The 20,883-nt window shown below is 42.3% G+C and overlaps 1 protein-coding gene across 5 annotated transcripts in view; it reads left to right on the top strand.

Moving 5' to 3' along the window:
- Positions 1-20,883, top strand: part of SYNE2 (spectrin repeat containing nuclear envelope protein 2) — a 177,352-nt gene that overhangs the window by 119,829 nt on the left and 36,640 nt on the right. For all 5 annotated transcript variants that reach the window (XM_063159774.1, XM_063159769.1, XM_063159771.1 and 2 more), the window contains 14 exons: positions 1,001-1,156; positions 2,511-2,660; positions 5,028-5,204; positions 6,354-6,487; positions 7,600-7,801; positions 9,770-9,949; positions 11,369-11,494; positions 11,990-12,144; positions 12,663-12,810; positions 13,538-13,632; positions 14,864-15,098; positions 16,458-16,652; positions 17,369-17,494; positions 19,393-19,548. In XM_063159774.1, coding sequence (XP_063015844.1) covers positions 1,001-1,156; positions 2,511-2,660; positions 5,028-5,204; positions 6,354-6,487; positions 7,600-7,801; positions 9,770-9,949; positions 11,369-11,494; positions 11,990-12,144; positions 12,663-12,810; positions 13,538-13,632; positions 14,864-15,098; positions 16,458-16,652; positions 17,369-17,494; positions 19,393-19,548 — 2,235 coding nt within the window. The remainder of the gene's footprint in view (positions 1-1,000; positions 1,157-2,510; positions 2,661-5,027; positions 5,205-6,353; positions 6,488-7,599; positions 7,802-9,769; positions 9,950-11,368; positions 11,495-11,989; positions 12,145-12,662; positions 12,811-13,537; positions 13,633-14,863; positions 15,099-16,457; positions 16,653-17,368; positions 17,495-19,392; positions 19,549-20,883) is intronic.

Raw genomic sequence — 20,883 nt, forward strand, 5'->3', positions numbered from 1 at the left:
CCCTGGACAAGGCACAGCAGGGATCAGTTCCCAGCCCTGCTCCAGCCCTCCTGGGTCACTTGAAATTAGTTCCTCTGTCAGTGTCCTCCTCCTGCAGTAAATATGCTTTCCCAATGCAGTGCTTTGAAGGTTAGCAGCTGATAAAGTCAAGTCTACATGCAGAATTTTCCTATCAGCACATAATCTTGTTTCTCTGGAGAAGATCTGTTTCAGGCAATGCCTCAGAATTATTCTATTCTAGTGAGGCTAGAAATAATCCATGCATCCACAATTAGATGCTGCTGCTTATGTGCCCCAATGCCCAGAAAAGCTGGTGTGACTCATATGGAAAAGACACGGGGGAGCTTAGAATCCCAAAATGCAACCATGATCCCTCTACCAACACATTTCTCTTTCATCTCTGTGTCTCAATTTATACAGCTTTGGGAGAAGCTGGCCATTCTGAATCGAGATACAAAGACTTCTGGTCAGATAGAAAATTGCCAGTGTCTTTTACTTCAGAAAGTCTTCCAGAAACATTTTAAGTGGAAATTTCATTTCCCGTACAATTGAAGATTCCCATGATGAAATTTCAGTTTTGTTGGGGAAAAGGTTATCTTCTCTACCATTTTCATGAAATTCAATTCTAGGATTTAATGGATCTTCAGGGCCAAGATTGAAGATAGGAAACTTGAGGTCCCTTTCTTACTAGTAGCCTTGTTGGTGGGTTTTAGTAAGAACGAGATTTTTCAGACTCCATAGGAATGTGTCCACATAGCACAGGATCTCCCAACTTGTCAGGTCTCCCAGCTCCAGAACACACACTGCCTTGTTTCTTCCAAAGGAAAAAGTCAGATCCTAAAGAGCCTGCAAAACATTTTAGGTTTTCCTTTCCAAATATTTTCTCTAAAGAGTATTTTCAGTATGGATTTTGTAATGTCTAATATTGTCATGGAAGGCAAAGCTCTGTTTCTGCCCACTTGTAGGTTTAAGTAAGTTAAAACATTTCTGTAACTTTCAGATACAAGACCTGGAACACATTTTGGAGGATATTACTGAGAATGAGAACAAAGCCCAGACTCTGCACAACTGGCTGGAAGCTCAGAGTGATCGACTGAGATCCTTACAGACTCCAGCAAGTCTGATCTCTGCACAGAACACCTTAGATGATTGCAAGGTAAAACATGACATGAGTGGTGTTACTGTAAAAACCCTATTTAGCCCACCTTGCTGAATCCAGACTAAGGAACTGCACAGATTTTACGAGAAAGAAATGTAAAGGAAGCTGCCATTTCCCAGAAGAATTCTCCAGTGTCATTTTAATTAAAGCATGTTGCATTCAGGTGATAAAGAGACAGAACCACTTTTAATGTGAGTGGTTATTCTGTGTTTTTTCCCACCAATTGAAGATGCATCTGCTGTTGCTTCATGGTATTTGGAGTGTTGTGCAGCAATATTGTATTCTGAGGTACTTCCAATAGAAGTAGTTCTCAGTTCAGCACAGCCATGGCAGAAATTATGAATTCCATTAGTCTGAAGAGCTCTGTGATGGAAGTGTCATGGAAACTACTCAGTCCCATTTGGACAAATAGCAACCCTCTCTACTTCTGCCCTAGACTGTAGTGTAGTCTCTCTGCAGCAGCCTCAAGGATCTGGGTGTCCTTTGTTATGTTTTTCTAGGCATCAGATCCCTCAGAATTAATACAGGTAGCAGCCAGCTAATAACTGGTTCCTGTTACTCTGATAGTCTGCTGTTTCCATTGAGTACAGTGTTCCCTCTCTATTTTTAACATGGAATATTTGTTCTTTCATTGCCATGGTTACATCTCTCTCTTGTAGTAGGCTGCTTTTATTGTTGGAGTGCTCTGTTACACACTGAGTTACTTGCATCTCTGAAATGTGTGCAGGGGCCAGAATGGTGGAAAGGCACGAGGGTAGCTTGGTCTAAACACTCACCTGCTCTAAGCAACACACAGTGCTAGGACACAGGTGGCTAAAATGTTTCATTAAAATTCATTTAGTCAATAAAAATGAGGTCCAAATTCAAAAATGTTTTGGGGACAATCAGTGAGAAGTGAAAAAAGATCATGGATTTAAGTGTAGCATTACAGGAAAATGTTGTGGCCCATTGTGGGTATGGGTAGTTCCTCACATTGTAAAGAGCTCCCTGCTGAGCTTTCCCCAGCATGTCAAGACTCTTATAATCATTCTGGTTGTGCTGGGGAAGGAGTCTCAGGTATCTCCATTCATTAGAGATTGTTCTCACTTGATTTCACTGGAGTTGATTTCAGCGGAATTTCTGCCATGGAGGTCCCTCTGAGGAAAGGGACAAACTGAAAATAACTTTCCAGAAGTTGTTAGGATGTCAGGGACTTGCCCATTGCAAAACCAGTTCCTATCTTACCCTTGCATGACTGAAGAATTGCACAAAATTGATTTTAAAGTAGGAATGTTTACCTAAGCGCCTCACAGAAGTTTTTTTTTATGATCTCATTAAAAGATCTTACTTCTCTTCTTTTCTCCTGTATTAGGAGCTGGAAAATCAACTCGTGGCTAAATCCGAAACTCTTGATGAGCTCAAAAAGAGTTTGGCTTCAAATGGTAGTGCAGAACAAACCCCAGAAACTCAGTCTCTGAGGATAGCTGAGCTGTGTGAAATGAAGGACAGCATTGTAAACCAGGTAAAAGCTTTGCTTGTGCTCAGGTTTCCTGCACTGCATGTTCTGACCACCAATGTCATTAATCTTCTTCATGGGACGGCAGGAGCTGGTACAAAAAAGATGAAAAGTATTCCTTACTCCTTACCTTCCTAAGAATTCCATTTTCAGTCTTTACTGTAAAGTAAATTAATGTATTTCCAAAGTTGAGAGAGAAAAATTAGCCTGATCTTGAAGCAGTTTGGGTACAAGGGGAGGAGGAACAGATCCCCGTCTGCAACTTAAGAAAATAAAGAAAGAGCTCTGCTATTTTTCTGTCAAGCTGCAAATGGAAACCTTAAACTCTTTTACTTTATCTCCTTCTCTTTCATACCCTGTTCTTTCTCTCTTGTAGTGCAACTGGGAAGCTGCCTACTCTGGCCCTGTTCTCACTGCAGCTTTTCCACCTCCCAGTTACTTTCATCCACACACCAGGGTGGCTTTTGCCATCATCGAATCCTGTGTAGTTTCCAGTTGCTTCAAGGAGAGTCTGGCAGATTGGTTTCCCATGCAAACTGACTCCCCAGCAGTTTGTATTTATAGTCATAATATCTTTATAATTGGAGATGATCTTTTCTTTAATGTGGATGTAATTCATAGGTGCAGGAGAGATAATAATGAACACATTTAAAGATTTGAATCTGTGATAATAAATAACCACATACTGTAGAGAATTCTACATGATGGAGTAGTTGTGTTTCTAGTTAAGATTGCTTTACACTTTTTATTATAGATTCTTTGCCTTTTTTCCCTCAGAACTTTGTGGAACTTGAGCCCTTTTGCTTGAACTCTTCCACAGGAGATGTCGATCCAGTATTGATCTGCTGCTTCTTGGTTTAGGTTTCAGCAGAAAGGATGTGACTGTTTCTTTCCAAGAAAGCAGGAAAATTTGTGTTTATGTACACGAATAAAGTTTTTCCTTCTGATGTATAGCTGGGGGTAGAAATTGGCAGGATTGACAGCCTGGTGCTTTTTCTCTTCTTACAATCACTGGGGATCATGTTAATTTTAGGGATTTTGTGACTAAAGTACCGAAGTTGCAAACTGCAGGATGTTCTTGGGGCTGAGCTGTCTGTGTGTGCAGTGAAACAGAGAGTGCAGGTTCCTTCCCACGGGTGACTGCTCACATCAGAGCCAGGCAGAGATTTCTAATACAGGGCTAAGGAGATGGAATACCTTGATTAAATTGTCCGTGGGTTGAGCTCAAGCCTGTGAGTCTGTGGCCCTGAGACATTTCCCGGGAACGATGCCTTTCCATCTTCCTTGTGTGGGCAGTAATTAGCTACAGGCTACAAAAAGCAATTAGAGATTCCTCCCACCTGTACCATGATTCAAAAGAGAATAGGGATGATTAATCCACCAGCTTGTGTGTGCCTGAAACTTGGGTACTAGGATAAAATTATCTATGCAGTGTATTTAGGGTGAACCACAGCGTGGACATTTTTTCATCTTCCATTTTGTGCCTGCATAGTCAGAACCAAAATCTGGCATCTGGCTTTTGTCAGGGCTCATGGAGATGTGGTTGTCTGCCTGGTTTTCATGCTTTTCTCCAAGCATAACTCAAAATAGGTATTGAACTAGGTGAATGTTTTATCTAACCCAGGACATGCCTTAGGTACTTCACTGAAACAGAAGGATAAAAATGATTGAAGGATGAATGTGCTTTTGTGTTGGCAGTGTCCAGGAGCCTGTGGCAAATGGAAACCATGCCTGCCCCTTGTAGATTAAATTGTAATAATGAAAGAGACAGAAAATAAAGGGGATATCATCATTAATGAAAGGGACAGAAAATAAAGGGAATATCAATCGTTTAATTTTGTATGAAAATCCTGAACTTGCTAGCCTGGGGTCCAGGTGGGCCTGCATTATTAGAGCACAATGGCATAAGAGGAATGACAGCTCTCAGAGTATTGCAGTAGTGGCTTCTTCCATGCAAACCAATTTCTGTTCAAATTGTCCCTGAAATGAAACTTGATCTCTGGATCAAACTATCTGCTTCCTAAGAAGATTAAGGCTTCCAACTTCCTCCCACTTCAGGTTGATTTTGGCAGGAAGAAATAAGCTGTTCATTATTTCAGTACTTCCTGGGGTGTTCTGGCAGAGTAGTGCCACCTTGACCTCCAGTGAAATTTTGATTTCTAGCAAATTCTTACACTTTACTCTAGATATGGTTTACTGCTTTTTTTGAAGCCTGGTAATTCCTTACCAAAAGTATAGTAAAATAATCCAACTTGGCAAATTCTTGTGGATTGTCATGGATTGAGCATTTTGTTTAGATTTCTAAGTCAATTTAAAGGTGATTTATATGTCAGGACTACCCAAGAAATATTAACAAAAATGGTTTGTCTGCAGGTTGCACAGCTAAAGGCCTCAATGGAGTCAATACTGGAGCAATGGAGAGCATATGATGAAATTTATGCAGAAGTCAGCCTGATGACAACAAGATATTTGTACTGCATAGACCAGTGCAAACCTTCTGAGGAAGAAGCTTCATTGGAAGCTTTGAAAAAACAGGTCAAAACTCTCCAGGTAAAGTTGTCTTATTTCTGTACTTTCTTCTTTCCCTTTAGGCAAACAAACTCCATTGAAAAAAGACTGAAAAAATTATCTGAACAACTTTTTCTTTCTTATAATGACACTGAAGTTAGTGCAATATTGCTATTTTTAAATCTCCAGAGGCACTTAGACTTCTTATTTTATGTAGTGCATAAGTGAAACTTGAGTGCAATTTAGGTAAAAGGTTCAAGGAAAAAGTCCACCAAGTCCTTGTGCTCCCTTGCACCTTGTATTGCTGCTGAGCCTGGCATTTCTGCTTGCTCCAGCACCAGTCCAACTATTCTGTCACCCTCCAGAGAGCTGGAGTCTCCTGCACAGCCTCTGAATGAGTCAGAATGCCAGACATGAATGCTCTGGATCCTCCTGCTGCTCTGCTTGCCTGTTACAGAGTCCAAGTGGAGCATCTGGATTAGGCTGTTAGGCTGGCCCTAGGTCTGGCATTTCACAGCTCTGGCTAAAATCCTCTTTCCTGGCTCTGAGTGTTGAAAGGCTGTGAAAGCATTTCCTCTTTTCCTGTAAATAAGGCCTGATTTGAGGTTTTTTGGAGTTGTATCAGAAGTGATGCAGGACAGACTGAGGCGTGAGTGCTGGGTATGGGACTCTTGGCAGTAAACCCTGCACAAGCTCTTCCCACCCTCACCTGGGCTCATGTTATAAATAAAATAACTGGGCACCTTCTTCCTTCAATCATTCTGTTTACTTTTAACCTGGAGCAGTTCACAGATATGCTGCAATGGCCTATGGGGAGCTTGCAGCTGAGGGCAGGAGATACCAAGCCAACTTTACTGCCAGTAGAAACAGTGGCTTAAAATAAAAGCATTTTTGGTTTCTAGCAAATTAATTTATTCAGTTCAGAGGTGTGGGTTTGCTAAATGAGCTTTTTCTTTAACAGCCAATAAATTATCTCAGTTTAAAACAGGTCTCCTGAATTCTTTTTTTTATTCCTATTTCACCTCTCTTAGCTTCCTGATTTTTAGGAATTGGTGTTACATTTTCTGCAAACATTTTAATCTGTGCTGCAGAAGTATGACATTATTGCTGCCTTATCCTTACTAATCTATAGGGGAAGTTACACTTGGGTCATTTATCCCTCACAATTAATTGCAATCATCCATTCTGCAGGCTCTTCAAGATGAATCAGAGAGCAGTGAAGAAAGTTGGGCCAAGCTCCAGGCTGCTGCCAGTAACCTGAAGAAGATCTGTTCCCCCTCCTTTGCAGAGATTATTGACCAGAAGTGCATGGAGGCACACACTAGGTAAGCCTGCAAAATCAGACCCCAGTTATTAGTATTTAAAAAACCCAAGTTTTTGAGGCAGGACTCAAACATCTGCTGCATTGTCAAATCTCTGCTAATGCATCTCACCGGTCTAAGGGCATCTCTGTGAGGAGTAGAATCACAGAATCATAGAATGGTTTGGGTTGGAAGGGACCTTAAAGATCATTCATTTCCACCCCTCTGCCACAAAAAGGGACACCTTCCACCAGACCAGGTTTCTCCAAGCCCCATTGTCCTGGTTTAGGGCAAATTTGGGAGAAAACCTCCAAAGGGGGCCCCTCCAGAAAGCAAATCCACACAGCTCCTGCCCACAACCGGGTCGGGAAGGATTCCTTGGAGAGAAGTGGAAAGAACTTGTTTATTTAACAGGCACAGCACCCCCAGCACACAAAATGAACAATACTGGGTGACACCGCTCTGAAAAAGATGACAAATTCAGAAAGTCTCTCTGGGGGTGCTCGCTCTGTTCTCAGTCCCTCAGCGCTGGGGCAGCTGCTGCCCAGAGTAGGCCCCGCTGGGCCACAAGGTGCAAACTCTCGGGGTTTGCCAGGGCCCAGCCCAGAGCAGGCTCGAGTGGTGCCAAAAAAGGGAAAGGAGAAACAGTCCAGGAAGAAATTTGGACTGTTTAGCTAAACTAACTAATGAGCAGAAGCAAGAGCAAGCAGAAGCAAAACGAAAAGCCCAGCAAAAAGCAAAAGCAGTACCATGTACTGCCCTGTCTGTGTGTCCCGCTAGCCGTGGCGGGGCGGCTGATAAGAAACCCAAACAAAACTTTCACTCTTCAGAGCCAGTCTTGAAGGCACAGAACATAATATCCAGCATCAATAGAACACATGAATGGGGATACAAGCATCATAACGACACTCTAGGACAGCCATCCATCTTTGAACACTTTCAGGGATGAGGAACCTCTTGTACTTTTTACTGCATGCTTTTCATGTGATAGGTCTCACAGCACAAACTGTGGCTTTCAGGAACATGGCTGTGGATGCAAAGCAACTCCCTCAGGAATCCTATACCAAATCACATTCTGCAGGAGAACCTACTGGGAAAACACTCTTAATCTTTTGATACTTTTGATATTTTGGCAGGTGGAACTCAGTAAATGAAGACATCACAGATCAGCTGCGGGCAGCACAGGCAGCTCTGCAGCTCTGGGAGCCCTTTGAGGCTTTGTGCTCTGAGACAGCAGCCAAGTTAGAGCAGTACAGCCAGCAGTGTGCTCAGCTCCTGGATGCTCACGTGCCTGAGAACTCCATAGAAACCCTGGAGCAGAGGATACAGGAGATGAAGGTACGTGAAGAAGTTTCTGGTTAATAAGTTCTAAGCTGCTGGGTACAAACCAAGATTTATTTTTGAGAAACAAGGCAAAAGATTACCAGCAATCCAGTCAGTGGAAAAGATAAAATCTTTTGTTTCAAAAAGATAAAATCTTTTTGTTCATGGTTTCTCCCATGAACAGGCACTTTTGTATTTCCTTTAAGCACTTTGACCAGAGACCAAACCTTGTATGGTGAGAAAAGAGCAGAAGGGAGTCATATTCCATCTCTGCCACTTCCTGCTCTACCCAAAAGATCAGACCTGTGTTGGAAGGAATCACTGAAAGAAAAATTATTTACCTTATGGAGAGGAGGAATAATATCTACAAGAACAATAGCAGAGAGAAAAAGAGCAGTTTTCCTGAGCACATCACCATCCTGAACTCTTCCACAGCCTTCAAATTGTTTTTAATTGGATTTGGTGCTGTGTTTTGGTCTGGTGTGATGAATTCACAGATTCCTGAGCTCATTAGATTACTCTAAATGCGTTTAATTTTAGGCAAATGAGATCTCATGCTGAAACTACATGGCACATTGGACTCTATCAGGCAGCAAAGCTGTCATTAGGTTCTGGCATTTTTGGTTTTTTCAGGCTGTGACAAAGAAATATAATAATCCTTATGTCAGGATAGAGCAGTGATTCATTGTGCTTTATAAATTTCTAGCCATGAATTGGAAGAAGTGAAGAATATTCCATTTTGCATGTGGCCTTAAATAAGAAACTTTACAGGGAAAAGAACTCATGTATTTTTCTTCGTCAGAAAAAACTGACAGCAGCAAAGTCTAAACCAAAATATTTTTACTTTTTTCTGATATATTAATGGCTGTGACAGAAATTCACCAATATGTCGCAAAAAGGAATTGCATTTTCTGGAAATTTTTGGGAAGAGTGCTACACCTACTAAAGCAAGGCCTGGCCACCTAAATGCCATTGGCACTGTAGATCCTGTCGTGTGTGTGTAGGTAGAACACATGGAATTTATTGTGGATTTTTTTAAGTGGTGAGTTAAAAGAACGAGGATCAATGAGATGGCATATGAGTTATGTGTATTTGAATATACATGTGCACCACAAAATTTTATTTAAATCCCTCTAATCTTTTCCTCTCTCTATATAAGGAAAATTTATGGTTTTATGGATTTTTGTCACCACCAAAAATAAAAAATAAATTCTTATATAGAGAAAAAGAAATCAAAATGGGTTCTTTATTAAATGGCTGGAGTGGTATTTTATATATAACATGATCCTTTCATAGAGGTCAGGAAGCAAGGACTGTTTTGCTTTTTAAGGAAATGTGTGTGTTCTTTGCTTTTGATGAGAAGACTTTGCTCATTGTTCTCAGAAAAGACAATACATAGTGGCAAATTTCAGGGGGTTTCATGCCTAAAAGTAAATTTCACTTGTCAAAAAAAATTTAAAAATATCAGGTACATTGAATGAGTCTAAAATTACTCCCTTTGTTCTTGTACTGCCTTTAGAGTATAATTTCATAGCATCTTTCTAAGCAAACGGGAACAAATAAAACCAAACCCATAGTCCTCAGTCACTGAGGGATCCAAAGTACTGGTATGGCTGTAACTAAATAGCATTCCTCATCTGCAGCATGGGCCAATTTCTCATCTTCTAGTGTACACACATCTTGTAGAGAGGGATATCCCAATTTCCCTCCCTGATTTCCTCTGGAGCAGCAGTGCCTGAAATCACTGGTGTTCCATTGAACTCTGAACTGTGCCTTTCCCAGCACTGCACTCAAAGGATGCAATTCCCATTATCCTCCAAGTAAAAGACTGAAGCTTTCACCACAGCTGAGCTTGGCTCCCAGATGGGCTCAACAAAAAGAGTTTAGTTACAGCAACAAAAGATACCAAATGAAAGTGGCACATGAATGATGATCTGATTGATTTACTGACTTTTTTTTTCCTCTTTCCCCTTCTCTCATCAGAATTTACAGCATGGCCTTCAAAACCTCGCAGGATGCCGAGCCCAGATTTATTTGCAGGCTGACAGGATAAAACAGCAGGCTGGGGCAGCTGCTGAGGCCATTCTGATGGAGAAGCTGCAGCCATTCCAGAGAGCAACCTATTTGGAAAAGATGTTGCAGAGGAAGTTGGATGAACTTCAGGTATTTTTTTCTTTTAATATTAAATTAGCTGTTAGTGTGGGGCAACTTCACTAGAGTCCTGTGTGAGCCACATTCCTCATTAGAGCACTGTAGTTCTTGAATTGAAATTTCAATTCATTAAAACTCACTATAGTTCTTGAATTGGAATTTCAATTCATTAAAACTCAGCAGGATTATAAACTATATAAAGAAACAATACATGAAGCCAGAGGGACAGGTGAAGGATTTCACCCTCACCTGCTTGTGTTGCTGCAACAGCCTCTGTCACTGGGCCTGTTATCCCCAGGACCCTCAGATGATGAAAGATTAGGAAATTTATTTTTATTTTTTGGAACATTGAAATAAGCTGTGAACTTTCTCAGCTCTGCCTTGAAAAAAAAAATCATGGGCTTCAGTTTTCCTTGGGAAGAGTTCATGTAGTGAACCTAAAACCAGAGAACTGTGACCATTTGATGTAATTCTGAGGACCAGATTCACATTCATGTTCAGGCCAGGTGGGGAGAGACCTGGGTCCAGGAGCTCTGCTCAGAGTAGTAGTAGTAGTATTCCTGAGAAAGCTTCCAAGCAAATGTACTGCTGGACATTTACTGATGTAGAATTAATCCATGGAAAAAGTCTGGTTTCAATGAATTGTTCTGTTTTAAAGTAAACCCAAATTCATCAAGACATTTGAAGCCAGCTCTATTTATGCCTCCATCTACCAGCACAGTTAATGGCAGGAAGCCAGAAATCTTTGTGAAGATAACAGGTTTCTCATATTCCCTGTGAACTTCTCACTGCATGAAAAAAAAGCATTTCTGGGGAGTCATTTTCTCTGGTTTAACCCTGTGGTATTACCACAGCAATCTCTCTCCATACACCAGTTTTTGCCATTCATCCCTTAGAAAACTGTTGTCGTCGAAGTGCTCTCAGAGATGTGGAGTTTAATTCTGGAAAGAAAAAGCTTTCCTAGTGCTGTTCTGCTAAATGAAAGTTGAAATCCAGCCCTACTGATTTCTCCACAGAGCTCCTGTGAGCTGCACAGCTTTGGTTGTGCAGGATTTGTGTGTACTTCAAAGGAATCTCATTTTCACAGGTTTCCCCCTCTAATAGGCTGAGTTTTGACTTTCCAATTTCTCAGTAAGTTAAATAGCACAAAGCTACAAAAGGTATCACAGAAACTCCTATTCCTTTCACATCGTTACAGCTGTCTCAGAATTTGGAGATGCTGTTTCTTGCTCTCTGCTTTGGGTTAAATTTTCCCCTTGTCCCATTGAAAAATGGAAAAAATTCATTAGAGAGTTATAAATACATTAGAATTTAGGTTTAATAACTGTTTTCCTAAAAATATTGCTCATTGCCCGTTTTTGTATAAGTGTAATTCCTTTTGAATAAGTGTAATAAATAGTAACTAAAGTAAATTTTCAATATTCACCCCAGTTCAATCTTTTACAACTGGAGGATTTCAACAACTGCCTGGAAACCCTGGAGGGTCGTGTCAAGAATTGCACAGACACCTTTGATAGCCTCTGTCTAGAGGAAGGAGACAACTCAGAATTGCTCATGGTATGTTTGCATTCCCAAATACAGAAAGATATTACTCTTGCCCACTTCAAAATGCTCTTTGTGTCCTAAATGTCACAGTTGGAGTGCTTCTCTCAGAGTAACTATAATTCAGCCAAAACACAAAAAGGAATTATTAAAGTTTAGAAACTCTAGGTCTACATTTCAGGCCAAATGCCTGCATGGAAGGGAGGAAATCACCAGATTTGGGGTTGATGGGAGATATTTGCCCCCAGCTTTGCCCTGGAGCTTCCCTATTTCCCTCAATGTAGGGTATGAGGTAAATGTGGAGGTTCCAGGTCTTGAGTATCTGTTCAGTACTGTTGGAAAAGTGAGCCCTGTGTAAAAAAGTTACTACTTTTTATTCCCCTGTATTTTTTGAAGTTAGCATGGAAATGTTGGATGTTTTCAAGTTGTGAAGAATAAGCTTCTATACTTCTTTTACATGAAAGAAAGGCAGTACTTTTCTGCAATAATTTATTTTTTCCTTACTTCCAGAATCAGACACTGGAGCTGGCTGCACTTTCTCCAAGCATAGAGAGTTTGAATGAAGCAAGCATAAAGCTGCCACTCAGTGACTTCACCCTGAAGAAAATGCAGAGCCTGACTCGACAGTGGAGTCAGAAAACAGCGGCTGCTCTGGAGTGTTGCAGGTCTGAAATGCAAACAAAAAAACATCACTAGTAACAATTCCCTTTTCTGTAATTGAAATGAAAACCATGTTAAAGCATAGAACATCTTGCAATCTGTTCTCAGCTTTCTCAGGGGCTTGCCAGGTGGAATTCTGCCCTTGCATTTTACTTGATTTTTCAGTGTCTATTTGTATTCCAAGTCACTTGAAGCAAAAACCTGGATATTTGTAGGGGAAGAAGGGAGCAAAGTGCCAAGTGAAACCCCCATATGTTAATTTTAAAATGAATGAAAAATATTTAAAATAAATACTAAAAATATTTAAAATAAATAAAAATTTAAAAATAAATATATAATAATTGTATTATATTATTATATATAATATAATAATATGATTATTCTATTATATAAAAACTATATATAGTTTTGTATGTAATAATATTATTATATAATATAATTATATAATTTTTAATATATATATAAACATACCCAGAAAAACATCCAACAACAGAAGTTTCTGGCTATTCATTTTGTTTTACAGTATGCTTGAGGGAACCCAAAATGATGAGAAGAAATTCTTCCAGAAATGTGAAAAGTGGATGAAATTCCTAGAAAAAATGAAAGAAGCCTTAAAAACAGATATTCCAGGACGGTTTGAAGAACTGCAAGAGCAACAGAGAATATATGAGGTAAAGCTAACTCTAAAAATGGAAGCATCATTTTGAATGATTAGGCCAGGGGGAAATCACTAGAAAATGCTGTGCCTTTTGAAATTAGATCTGGGCAGGATTTTACAGAGCATTTCACTCTTGAAATGCCTATTAAGGTAAAAACTGTGAAACATGAAAATCCTTTTCCAAAGGGACAGATCCCTTTTTGCAAGTATCAGACCTTTAGGAGTGCATCTTCATGTGCTGTGTCATGGAAGTCCTAAATTTCCCCAGCCCTGAGGTGCACTTGTCTGCCTGTCCCAGAACACTGGAGCCTGTGTCAGCTAACTGGATAGTTTGATGGAGACCTAGCAGCAATCTTAACAGTTTCTGGAAGAAATGCATTTAAAATAGTGTTTTCACAGTATATTTGTGGTTTGACCAGTTGTTAGATTTTAGTGAAAATCTTTTTTCTCTGGCATTTTTCCAGACAGTTGCTATTTGTTACAGAGAAACAGTCAAAAAACTTTAGGTTTCAAATCTCTATCATCCAGCTCATGGTGGGGTCCACTGTCACATATGTGTAAATTCCTCCTGGAATCCAAAAACTGTGGAGTCTTAGGGCACATTTGACACTAGCAATTGAAAATTATAGTTTTCAGCTTTTACAATTAAATAAATCCTGTCACTCTAGAGGAGCAGAAGCAGCTTTCATAGCCAAGGTTGTTCACAGCATAGTTAAAACTTGTTCTCTTGGTATTTTCAGATGCTGCAGACTGAGATTTCCATAAATCAGCAGACATTTAATTCTATCATAGAAAAAGTTCTACTCTCCTTGGAATCTGGAGAAGCAGAGAAAAGGTACTTTATTTGGTTTTCTCCTTAAGATCTTGGTTATTTAGTGAATATGCTGTATTCCTTGGAATTGCTATTGAATCTTTGCTCTTATGAGGACATAAATCCAAATTCTTAGCTGGATTTACTCTTTGAATGATCACCTGTCACATTTTGCAAAAGTATGAGAAGGTGCAGTGAGAAAGCAACTCGGGTGCCCTGGCCAGACTGCATTTGGGATAGTAACAGGCTGGGCTGAAAACAAAAATAATTGCTCCTGAAGAGGAGTCTTTTGTTCTGTGCCTGTGGTTGAGAAGCTGCCTGCCCACAGAGCATAATGAGGATGCTGCATATGAAGGATGCTCTCCCTCTTCCTGGACCTCTCTGCTTCTCAGAGTGCACAGGTGTGGACTGTCCACATTGCTCCTGGCACACATGGCAGGGCATTGACTCACTGGCCATGAAACCCTAAACCTGTTTTTTATCAGTATGATCTCAGACCTTTCATGAGAAACAGCAGGTAATGGCTGTGAGCAGGGGTTCAGCTGCCTCAGGTGTTTGGGGTGAACACATTTCCCTCCCTGCCAGACCTTGCTGCTTCCAGAGACTTAGCAGGACAGTGTGTGTGTTCCCCTCAGACATGGCAGTATGGAATCCATAGCTGCCAGGGAAGGTAGGGCTGCACTAAGCTGAGCTCCTGGATTTTGTGTTCGGAACTACCCACACGAAGGCAGGGGTTTGTGTGAGAGTAAATCAGGGACAATGGCCTCCTGCAGAGAAGCAGAATTGATAGATGGGGTTGCCTTAACCAACCAGCCAGATCTGCTGGATCATCTGACCATGTTGAAGAAGAGGACAAAATAACTGCTTAAATGGGTTCAATAACTACACAATTTTCCATTGTGCAGATCAATTTTGCAACATAATCAGTGACCTTGTCTCACTTGGACTGACCTTTTTGTTCTCCAGAGAAGTGTTTAGTGCATATTGTGTCTGATTGCTGTATTATGTATGTTGCTACACCACAATTGCAAGATTGACTTGCCTTACCCTCTTTTGTATCATGTAAAAGGTTGTTTGGATTGCTTAAAAGATGGAATACAGAGAGCAGGGCTGAGCTTAGGGCTGCAAAGAGCTTTCTTGGATTGCTGGGTATTATAACTGAAAAGCAACTTTGCAAATGGAGCTCCATCACAATTACTGTAATATGCAGCCTTGAGATCAAAATTAATTAACACTCAGGCCTTGTAATTTTCAGGACAGAGTTTATTTCCAAGCTGACACTGCTGAAGGAGCAGTGGCAGAATGTTATCCGGATGGTTCAGCAGAGGAAGAAGGACGTCGATGGACTCGTGAGCCAGTGGCAGCTCTTCAGGAGTTCCCTGCAGAGCCTCAGCAGATTCCTTGATGACACAAACAGCTTCCTTGCAGCTGTGAAGAGCCAGGACTGTTACAGCCTTTACCAGCTTAGAAATGTAATTCACGATTTCAAGGTACTGTGTTTATTTCTCATAAATCTAAAATGTGTGGGCTTTTTCCCTCACACTGAAAAAGCTTCTGTCCAGTCAGGCAAAAAGCTTTAAAATCAGACACTTTTCTTGGGGGAGAAATGATTGGTGATACTTTTTTCCTTAGAGCTGAGCACAGGTAAGAAAGCAGCAACATTGCAAAAGGCTCATTGTACTCAGAAACTTCTTGATCAGCATGGCCATTTAGCAACCTTGCATGCTTTAAAAATCTTATGGATATGAAAATGGCAATTCAGGGTGCCAGATGAAACAGACACACTAGTCAGCAGGTAACCTCTAGGTCTGTGTGCATCTTACTGACATGACTGCTGAATTCAGGCCTTTTATTTTGCCTGAAGAAAGGTACTTGTGTGGCAAAACAGGCTCTATACATCCTGTGTGTTCAGGGATGGGCAGGAGAGGCCAGAAACTAAGAAAAAGCAAGGGAATCTCTTCACTCAAAGATATACAAACCTTATGATCAGTTCTTCAGAACAGCGAGTTCTGCATTTTACATGCAGTGGAAAAAATATTTTCCTTTGTTAATTTTGGATGTTTTAGTTTTGCATTTAACTGTGGAGCTCTTTGTTTTATAGGAAGGTAAAAACAAGCAGTGAACTTGATGGTTGCATAAGGCAATCTAAAACCTTTTAAAATCCTACTACTGAATGCTATTTGCACACTCCAAGATTTATATTGTGTCTCCACACACCTAGTGTTGATGGATTAACACATTACCAGTATTCCATTTGGTGCTTGCCCTTTTTATTTCATCTGTATTTCTACCTGCTGTGTAAAGGTGATTTTCAGTAGATTTTACAACTTAGTGCTCATGCTTTTTTCTTAGTGAGAAAAGCCAGAAAGTCTTCCCCCTCCTACTCCAAATTGCCCTTTTCCTCCTGCTGCTGTTCTACATAAAGAAGCTCTGATTATACCTCCTTGTGTTAGGGATCAATTTGTTGTGGAGAAATTATTATTGATGGCTTACTTCACTTGGAGTGCATCATGATTAACAGGGCTGTTATGTCTGAAAAAATGAGCCTAAGATGTTGACCTTAGAGGTGATCACAGAACTTAGTTTGTATTTTTGACTGCTACACTTTCAGTCTGGCACTATGGATTTGGTCTGGGGAAAGCTTTTGTAGAGTTTTATAAAACAAAATATCAGAGAAAACATGATTTTTCTGAAATTAAAGAAGCACATAGGAGATCTATTGATTCCTCTTTGGCGACTGTGAAAAAAGCTGTACCTTGTGAGTCATCTTCCCAAGTGAAATACCAGCAAAGCACTTCTGGAACTTTCTAACAACAGCTTGGAAAGTTAACTTTGTTTTCCTTTTCAAGAGTAAGGCAGTGATCCTTCAGAGGTGGGAAGCCATGTACACCTTGGTCATCGACGTCGGGGAGAAGTTGCGCGCTGTCTCCGATCCCAACACCAGCGCTGCCCTCCAGGAGGAGCTCAGCCAGCTACAGCAGCGCTGGGGGAAGACCCAGGCCCTGCTGGAGAAGAAGAAGATGCAGTTCAGTGGCACCCTACAGGTAGGTGATGCCCTCCCCACCTGCTGCTCTGGCCTTGGGTCTCAGGAGCTTTCCTGTCCCACCATCTCCAGGCAGGGCTGCTGCTCGCTGCAGGGGCACTCTGGAAAGTGCTGTCATGTGTCATCAGGGCTTGGGGAATGCTGAAACTGTGGTCCCCTGATTCTCCAAAGGAAATTGAGTTGGATTTCATTTGTTGCTACAATGGATGTTTCTGCTCTGTTTGTTCTGAAGCTCTCCATGGCCTGGAGCTCACTCCTGCTTTGGGCTGTAAAGCTGAAATTTAGCTTAGAGTCAACATGACTTGTTCCTCCTCATGTTTTTCAGCATATAAATAGAAGGGCTGGTCATATTTATTTCCTTACAGCAATGAATTTGCTTTCATGGCTAGGTAGGACATTAGGTATGTCTTAAAATTGAATACTGTCACTGATAGACTCCAAAAATCATGCTTAAAGCCTCTTGGGTTGAACAAAACAAAGTGAGCAGAAATGCTCTCTAAGGCAAGGCTTAAATAAGAGAGGCTTGAAGTTCTGTAAATGCAAGCACCAAAATCTTGTGGGTGGCACTATGTATCAAAAAGGAAAATTCAAAAAAACAGAGCACAAGATAGATTATTGCAGTGGGTTGAAGATGCTATTTTGTAACATATCCGTGTGGTTCATATGTTTTGATAAAATATCCTCACCTTTTATATTTCTTTGGTTCTCCCTGGGCAGACTTGTGACCGCTTTGAAAAGCAAACCAAGGAACTGGAAAGCAGGCTGCAGGAGCTAAAGGAGAAAGTGAAAGATCCACTCCCTGTTGAACATGAAGAGCTCCACAAAGCCAAGGAACATATTAAGGTATGAACAGCTATATTGTATTTAAATTGATGTAGTCTTTGCACAGCACCTCATCCCTGTAAAATCAGTTTTCTTTCTTACCTGCTCTTCAGTGACACTGAATTTCTCTTTATACCATCCTGATTGCTGCCCATCTCCAAAGTCCAGCTGATCAAGAAGATTGAGTAGTAGTAGTAGTAGTTGGAATTTCTTTTCCTGCTTCTGCTCCCTTTACAGTCTGAATTTATAAAATAAGTAGTTTCTCAAACAAAAGGGAAAAAGCTCCCTTCTCTCAGCTCAATTGGCTCCTGTCTCATGACTGAACCTCCCTTTTTGTTTCCCAATCCATTTTGCACATGGAGCTCCTTAGGCAACAGACCTTGTAATTCTGCAAAGCACCATACATACCTGCAGGATCTGGGAATAATTAAAGAGAAGGAAAATTAAGAGTAAGGGAGTGGCAAAATTCCTTGCAGCCCATAGTGCACCATGAAAATTAAATGGCTAGAAAAACATTTCCAAGGAATAGGAGACATTTGTCTGGAGTGGTCAGTCTTTCATCATCCTTTTATGAAGTGAATTGTTGACCTATGTAGTGGGAACAAATAAGCTTATTAACAAGCCAAGGCTTTGAACTCATTATCAGCTGTCTGAAATCTTCTTTATGAGTGCTGGCTGTCTTTCCCACAGCAGCAGCCTTGCTGTAGCCCTGACTTATCTGTGAGATGGAAGCACACAACTTCTGCCTCTTATCCCAGCAAGAGAAATTCAGCTGCAGAGGCAGCAGGGTCAGGCAGTGCCAGTGCAAGTGCTGCTAGTAGGTGTTGTAGTACAATAAAGGACTAAAATGGCATGGCATGCTCTTCCTGCTTTGCATTTCTATCTGGAATAAAGCTATTTTTCTTTCAGCCCTGGACCTTCTATAAGCCTAGCAAAGTCCCATGAAACTCCATAGTTAGCTCTGTAATTTCTCTGGATTTGCCCCTTGTTAGGAGACATAAATGCAAGTGTGCACATCTATAGGAGTAGTGTGATCTCAGGTTTGTTTGGTGTTTTCCTCTAGTGTTGAAGCTGGGTCCAAGACCTGTGAAAATCCTTACAGGGTTTAGACCCAGCACACTTCTGACACAAACACTCACAGTTTTTTTCCCCTTCAAAATGAGACAAACTGGATTCTCTCTAAGAGGTTATTTTTGTTGTTGTTGGATGAGCTAGTGACCCTTCCCAGCAGCTTTTTTGCAAAATGGGACCTAGGACCTTGTGTGTGTAGACTGTCATATTACCCAGCTGCAGGCAGTGGTACCTCTGCCTTTTAGGTGACAATTTTAACAGTGTTAAGGAAAATATGTAACTTATAATAAAGAGAAAGGAGAGTTGGGGGAGCAAAGCAGAAAAGAGAGCCTGTTTTCTGTGAACAAGCAGTTTAAAAGCTCCACATTCCTCACAAATCTGAGGAAGTGCCTATGACATCATTCATTAGAGAAGGCAACTGATTTAATCTTTTTGTGTGTTTAGAAAAATAACCTGAAATTGGAGCAAATACAGGTGGAAAGCAACTCGTCCAAAGCAATTATAACAGGAATAAAGGAAACCCTGAAGAAGCAGGCATGTGCTGACCTGGGTGTGAGAGCCCAGATGCCCTGGAGCATGGGGAGCTGCTGGGGCCAGGCTGTCCCAGCACTTTGGGATGCAGGGATGGACCGGTGGGTCAGTGGGGCACTGCCATGGGCTCCAGTGACTTCCAGTGGCTTCCAGTGGGGTTCCAGTGATCTCCTGGGGATCCTGGCCAGCCCAGCCCCGGCACAGGCGGCGGCACATTCCCTGCTCTCCTCCCCCACAGGCCAGGCAGGGATTAGGCAGCAGGTTTGGAAAGCCGAGGAGCTTAGTGCCAAGGCTTGTGCGGGTGCATTTCCATGCAGGAGCTGGAGCAGTCGCTGGCAGACTGGGCCCACGACATGAAGGAGCTGCAGGCCATGAAGGCGGAGCTGGCACACCTCATCCTCACCGAGGACATGATGGTGCTCAAGGAGCAAGTGGAGCATTTGCACAGGCAGTGGGAAGAGCTCTGCCTTCGGGTGAGTGTTCACCTCCTCCGGGCTGGTTTCCCTGAGGCAGGGCTGGGGTTTCCCCTGGGGCAGGACTGGGGTTTCCCTGGAGCAGGAATGGGGTTTCTCCTGGGATAGAACTGGGATTTCTCCTGGGGCAGGGCTGGGGTTTCTCCCGGGGTAGGGCTGGGGTTTCTCCTGGGGCAGAACTGGGGTTTCTCCTGGGGCAGGACTGGGGTTTCTCCTGGGGCAGGACTGGGGTTTCTCCCGGGGTAGGGCTGGGGTTTCTCCTGGGGCAGGGCTGGGGTTTCTCCTGGGGGCAGGACTGGGGTTTCCCCTGGGGCAGGACTGGGGTTTCCCCTGGGGCAGGACTGGGGTTTCTCCTGGGGCAGGACTGGGGTTTCCATGGGGCAGGACTGGGGTTTCCCCTGGGGCAGGACTGGGGTTTCTCCTGGGGCAGGACTGGGGTTTCCATGGGGCAGGACTGGGGTTTCCCCTGGGGCAGGACTGGGGTTTCTCCTGGGGCAGGACTGGGGTTTCCATGGGGCAGGACTGGGGTTTCTCCTGGGACAGAACTGAGGTTTCCCCTGGGGCAAGGCTGGGGTTTCTCCCGGGGCAGGACTGGGGTTTCCCCTGGAGCAGGACTGGGGTTTCTCCTGGGGCAGGACTGGGGTTTCTCCCGGGGCAGGGCTGGGGTTTCCCTGGGACAGGACTGGGGTTTCTCCTGGGGGCAGGACTGGGGTTTCTCTTGGGACAGGAGTGGGGTTTCTCTTGGGACAGGACTGGGGTTTCTCCTGGGCTCGGCCCCTCTGGCACTTCTGGCTGGGAATGGGGCTGCTCCCCCACAGTCAGCCCGGGTGGAGTTCACCCTTTGTGTTCTGGACAACAAAATCCTGCCCAGGGTTTAGTTGCAAACCCTTTGTAAGAAGTGGCTGTGTAACCCTGTGTAAGGCTCTGACTGCACAGAGCCAGATGCAGCTGTTTGCTGGAATAGGTGCCTTTGTTCCTGGCTGCCAAAGGCAGGGAGGGATAAGCACAGGAATTGCCTGAGGGCACGGAGCAAGGAAAGGAAGAGGGAAGTTGAAACAAAATGCCAGCAGAAAGGAAACTTAAATGTGTTTAAATACTAACTCATAGGGCTTGAACACATTGAGAACTGACTTGTCTTCTTTGTAGCAGGAAAATGCTGTGAAACATTTGCATTATTTGTGGCTTGTTGCTGTGTTGCACTTAATTTAGTGTTCGAAAAATTGCAGGAAAACACAGCAAGGTCACATGGACTTGCTTCATTAGGTTGTTCTGCAGTTTGAACGTGTGTTTACTTTGTCCTGTTAACAAGATTGGAAGAGGTAAAATACTTCAGGG

This window comes from Melospiza melodia, chromosome 6, assembly GCF_035770615.1.
Source record: "Melospiza melodia melodia isolate bMelMel2 chromosome 6, bMelMel2.pri, whole genome shotgun sequence".
In the NCBI taxonomy this organism is placed as follows: Eukaryota; Metazoa; Chordata; class Aves; order Passeriformes; family Passerellidae; genus Melospiza; species Melospiza melodia.